General features: G+C 40.3%; 1 protein-coding gene across 4 annotated transcripts in view; it reads right to left on the bottom strand.

Moving 5' to 3' along the window:
• Positions 1–1,633: 1,633 nt before the first annotated feature.
• The window catches only part of MOSPD1 (motile sperm domain containing 1), a 45,151-nt gene continuing 40,784 nt past the window's right edge, over positions 1,634–6,000 (bottom strand). For all 4 annotated transcript variants that reach the window (XM_073641303.1, XM_073641302.1, XM_073641304.1 and 1 more), the window contains exon 7: positions 1,634–2,034. In XM_073641303.1, coding sequence (XP_073497404.1) covers positions 2,003–2,034 — 32 coding nt within the window. In that variant the 3' untranslated portion in view covers positions 1,634–2,002. The remainder of the gene's footprint in view (positions 2,035–6,000) is intronic.

Below are 6,000 nucleotides of genomic sequence, written 5' to 3'. Positions count from 1 at the left end.
CAGGACAAGATGGACAGAGTGAATGTGATGTCCTCTTTACCAAGAGTTGGTTAGTTGTTTCCTATATAACCAATAAGGTGCAAAACAAGCAGGATCGAAATCCAGTGTCTGACATATGGGTGGCATTCCTTCAAGCCTTAGGAAATTAGGATATGGTCATTGTATAAGATAGGATAGTAATATTTTATATTACAATAGTCAGGTACGCGTTCTGTTATTTTTACGTACCCATTATAGTCTATGGGCAAGTTCACTATTTCTTTGCGGACCATCCAAATTTGCAGATCACAATCTCTTATTCAAGTCAACGAATCTGTCGAAAGTTAAAAAAAACGGACAGCACACGGATGTCATTCATGTTGCATTCTAGTGCTTTCCTTTTTCAGTTATGAAGCTTAGGAAATCATAATTTTTGCTTCTTTTTTTTCTTTTTTTTGACACATAAGAAAAAAAGCATGTCACTTTGATAGTAAAAATTGACACAGTGACCAAAGAAAAAAACAGTGATCAAAATCTACCCGTATTTCTCAAACACACACAAAAAAATATTTAAAAGGGGCTGTCCCTTTTCAGAAAAAGTTTTTCCTACAAGTTCTGGTATTAGTAAAAAAACAAACAAGCCGTACTTTACTCCCCCTCCCCAAGTGCAGTGGAGTTTCCAACATTGTTCCCGCTTTTTGCTGTTGTTTGCAATGCTGACGCCACATTGACAGCTGAGGTCAGAGGCACTGAGCAGCTCATGCCATGTACATGGGTAGATCTGCTGAGCTCAGTTGTCTGCAGTGCTGATGACATGACGTCAGCGCTGCAGACAGACACTGGGAGCAAAGGCGGAGACTCAGTGGGAGATTCAGCACTGGACCTGGGCAGGACAAGTAAAGCTCTGTTTGTTTTTACTACTAACAGAACTTATAGGAAAAAAAATTTCCAAAAGGGGACAAATCTTCCATCTCTGCAATAAGGACTTTATTTCAATTGTATAGATTAGTGAGCTTCTATAAACGCTGACGATACTTTCAGAAAACTCTCATTTGATAGATAATGTGATAAATAAATCTGCAAACCTCTTCATTTAAAAATTATGCTGCCATCCCCCTAAAAAAAAAAACACTGCAAAGTGTTGGCCACTAGGTGTCTCTCTTCTGCCTAACTTTCAGTCTGCTGCCTGAGACACTGAGACGGATTTCAGGGAGTGGGGGTGAAGTGTGGGGTTCTCTCACTCTCTACTCATGTTCTTTTGTCATACAGTCATAACAGAGAGGCAGCTTTCACTTTAGGGTAGTCAATTCACTGGACAATGGCAGACACAATGTATGCTGGGAAGTAAGGGGAAGGGCGTTCCAGCTCTGAAAGTGCTGGTAGAATGCTGTTAAAGAGAAACTGCCCACTCAAAATGAATGAATCGGAAATTACGCAGCATTAAAATTTAGGTAGTTTCTGGGCATGTTAGCAGTTTTAAGTTGTTGCGGGATGGATAAAGTTTTTTGACAGATTGTGCTTGTGAAAGGACAGGTACGCTTTATGCGTTGTGTATTTTTCTAATGCAAAAATTACCAGGAAAATAATAATCCCTACAAGCATCACTATGACTGAATACACGGATTATGGGATGATACATGGTGGATAGATGAAATTAGATTATTTCCATTATTTATTGTTATTATTCCTGAAAAATGAAACACAAACAAAATGTAGAAAATGACCATCCATTGTACAATAAAAGTATCGTATAGGCATACATATAAAATGCAATTTCTTCAGATTTCTTTCACAGATGTCATTTAACAAAGAATCTTGGTTTTCTGTAACAAATTCACCAGTAATATGTTTTCAGCCATTCAGTGACGGTAATAAACGGTTAAAATAGTTTACGTTTCGGACATATTTCCTTAAAACCATTGCTATGCCTGTATGGAGGGAGAGCGCTGCCAAAGCAACCGCCGAATGCGGTCCCCGTGATGAAGTGAACAAACGCTGTCGTTTTCCAGGTGAACTAAAACCTTCATGTTCTCAGAACAACCATTGTGATAAGACCTGGAAAAAAGAAAGCAGAGACAATCCCGGAGTCAGCGCCACATAGAGTACAACAGTGATGAGGATGTGTCTGTAGAAAGGGTTAAGTGCATTAGATGATAGGGCAGTGGTGCTGTGGCCACCTGCAGGCTAAAGGGAGGTAGTGCAACATACTAAACCAAAGTTTTTTTTAAGGGATTTGGGTCACCATTGAGAATAACTTAAATGCATATATTTAAAAATAATTTTGGCTAATGGGTTTCATTAAAAACCGTTTGGCTTTTACCTGCTTTTTGTTTCCCTGCACATTGCTAGCTGCAAAATGAATTAACTGAGAGTCTTTCAGCTCATTTTTTAAGTCTTCTATCTGTCTTTTTCTGAACTCCTCTGCGCCGTTTTATGACCACTGACTTCTATCGGTGAGCTGAACTTTCGTGGGGTCATAAAAATAGCTGAGAAGTGATTAACTACTGACAGATAAAAGAGCTACAGGCTCCCTAAATGAATCAGATCACTGAAGGATTCTTAGTTAACTCATTATGCAGGGAAACAGCCTGTAGAAGCCAAGTGGTGCAAAATTCTTAATTAAGCCCAATGGCAAATTATATTTAGCCCAAAATACATGCAATTAAATAAAGAAAAAAATTCCCCCAAAGGTGTCTATATCCTTTAACTCTGTAGCAAAAATAAACCACAATTAAATAATTACAGAACTACAGGGGTGTGATAGTTACACTGTTAGTACTATGGCTTCTTACTGAGTTATTAGGAAATATTTTGTATTGATCGGAATAGGAATCGAGCTTCCAGATCGATAATGTTAGGGGAGGAAATGAAACGGAGAAGGTGTTTGGCAGCTCAGCTAATCCCACATACATATAATAACCAAACAAGATAATGGAGGGATTAATTATTAAATGTCTAGTGCAGAGGGCTTCCTGGTCACAGCTTGTATAAGTGCACAAGTCTACTCAGCCCCAGAAGGTTCCTGAGAAAAGGCCTTAAGCAGTAACTAAACTTTGGCAAATTGCTTTATTAGGGAATCAGTCTTCCTTCCTGTAAAAAAAATTGCATGTTTTTCCTCAGTCTATTTGCCTGTCTTCAGCTGCAACAATATTAGAACGTACTCATTTGGAGTACTGATGATGGCAATGATCGGCCACCTATATCCTCCTCTGAGTGTTCTGCTTAGGCTGGGGTCACACGATTGTACAGTGGGCACGGAAAGTATTCAGACCCCTTTAAATTTTTCACTCTGTTTCATTGCAGCCATTTGGTAAATTCTAAAAAGTTCATTTTTTTTCTCATTAATGTACACTCTGCACCCCATCTTTACTAAAAAAAACAGAAACGTAGAAATTTTTGCACATTTATTAAAAAATAAAAACTGAAATATCACATGGTCACAAGTATTCAGACCCTTTGCTCAGTATTGAGTAGAAGCACCCTTTTGAGTGATGAGTCTTCTTGGGAATGATGCAACAAGTTTTTCACACCTGGATTTGGGGATCCTCTGCCATTCTTCCTTGCAGATCCTCTCCAGTTCCGTCAGGTTGGATGGTGAACGTTGGTGGACAGCCATTTTCAGGTCTCTCCAGAGATGCTCAATTGGGTTTAGGTCAGGGCTCTGGCTGGGCCAGTCAAGAATGGTCACAGAGTTGTTCTGAAACCACTCCTTTGTTATTTTAGCTGTGTGCTTAGGGTCATTGTCTTGTTGGAAGGTGAAACTTCGGCCAAGTCTGAGGTCCAGAGCACTCTGGAAGAGGTTTTCATCCAGGATATCTCTGTACTTGGCCGCATTCATGTTTCCTTCAATTGCAACCAGTCATCCTGTCCCTGCAGCTGAAAAACACCCCCATATCATGATGCAGCCACCACCATGTTTCACTGTTGGGATTGTATTGGGCAGGTGATGAGCAGTGCCTGGTTTTCTCCACACATACCGCTTAGAATTATCACCAAAAAGTTCTATCTTCGTCTCATCCGACTAGAGAATCTTATTTATCATAGTCTGGCAGTCCTTCATGTGTTTTTGAGCAAACTCTATGCGGATTTTCATATGTCTTGCACTGAGGAGAGGCTTCCATCAGGCCACTCAGCCATAAAGGCCCGACTGGTGGAGGGCTGCAGTGATAGTTGACTTTGTGGAACTTTCTCTCATCTCCCTATTGTATCTCTGGAGCTCCGCCACAGTGATCTTGGGGTTCTTCTTTACCTCTCTCACCAAGGCTCTTCTCCCACGATTGCTCAGTTTGGTTGGATGGCCAGGTCTAGGAAGACTTCTGGTGGTCCCAAACTTCTTCCATTTAAGGATTATGGAGGCCACTGTGCTCTTAGGAGCCTTGAGTAATGCAGAAATTCTTTTGTAACCTTGGCCAGATCTGTGCCTTGCCACAATTCTGTCTCTGAGCTCCTTGGGCAGTTCCTTTGAGCTCATGATTCTCATTTGGTCCGACATGCACTGTGAGCTGTGAAGTCTTATATAGACAGGTGTGTGCCATTCCAAATCAAGTCCTATCAGTTTAATTAAACACAGCTGGACTCCAATGAAGGAGTAGAACCATCTCAAGGAGGATCACAAGGAAATGGACAGCATGTGACTTAAATATGATTGTCTGAGCAAAGGGTCTGAATACTTATGACCATGTGATATTTCAGTTTTTCTTTAATAAATTTGCAAAAATTTCTACATTTCTGTTTTTTTTTCAGTCAAGATAGGGTGCAGAGTGTACTTTAATGAGAAAAAAATTAACTTTTTAGAATTTACCAAATGGCTGCAATGAAACAGAGTGAAACATTTAAAGGGGTCTGAATACTTTCCGTACCCACTGTATATTCTCTCATGTGAGAGAATCGGATCGATGATGTAAATGACATTCTGATCGGAGTTTGACCAGAGTGTCAGCTTAGTGTGATCAGATTCTCTCGCATGAAAGAATTGTACCACAGGTGAGAAGATGGAGAACAAGATTTCTCCATCTTCTCCATTGTGTGTATGGAGAAATCAGTCTGCACTCAGATGTCATCTGAGTACAGTCTGCTGATTTCCATGCACCAATAGACTTGAATGGGTGAGTGCCATCCAATTTCACAGTCACTCGCAGCATGCTGCAAATTTTTTCTCATGCCGATTTAGTATGAGAAAAAAGTCACAGATATGTGCTGCCCCATAGTATAACATTGGACCGAGTATTACCCATTAAAACATTGGATAGAACTCATCCGATGAATAGGCTCGAGCCCTCATGAGAACAAGCTCCTGCAGCAGCGCATCCTCAGAGTTAATGAGACACAGGTGCTGAGCTGATCCTTTCACTGCCATCATCTGTACTCCAAAGGAGTACATACTGATATCAATGCAGCTAAAGGCAAAGCAAACAGACTGGGGAAAAGCAGCAGTGTGGAAGCCACTTACATGCAAAAAAAAAATAAGTGGAGATTATCTGCATAAAACTATTAGGAAATTGCTGAACTAATGCACAAAGGGTGTGCACAGAGCATTCATGTAATGGCTCACACAATGCATTACTGCGATAGCTGGCTGTGTACCACACTGTGTACAACAATTCCTAATGTACATTCATCCATTATGAAATCTGGTGAAAAATGTTAGATGAAAAGATGTTTAAGCCAAAACACATAATTATACAGACGCAGATAGAGGACTCCATCAAAAGCCCCAGTAGTAGTACAAATAAGTAGCTGGTAACAGTGCAATCAGACACAGGGTAATGAGAGCTTATAGTCTGACCTATTTCACCTGCTCGGTTGCTTCTGTTATTTATGAGACACAGTTTATCAACATTGTTATAAACTAATGGTTTAAAGAGATTGTCACACCAGTAAATGTGAAATGGAAATTACAATTACATGTATGGAATGGCGCCACCTGTTGTTCAAAGTGTATAATTACGTTCCACCTACTGAGCTGCGGGATCTCTATCTCTGTTCTGGATGTAGTGATCTTCTGCTCACTGCGCTACCTCC

The sequence above is a fragment of the Phyllobates terribilis genome, unplaced genomic scaffold, assembly GCF_046119375.1.
Source record: "Phyllobates terribilis strain yellow unplaced genomic scaffold, ASM4611937v1 Scaffold_7__3_contigs__length_470593459, whole genome shotgun sequence".
Lineage (NCBI taxonomy): Eukaryota > Metazoa > Chordata > Amphibia > Anura > Dendrobatidae > Phyllobates > Phyllobates terribilis.
Note: the sequence above shows the minus strand (reverse complement) of the source record. Positions and strands in the feature narration are given on the sequence as shown.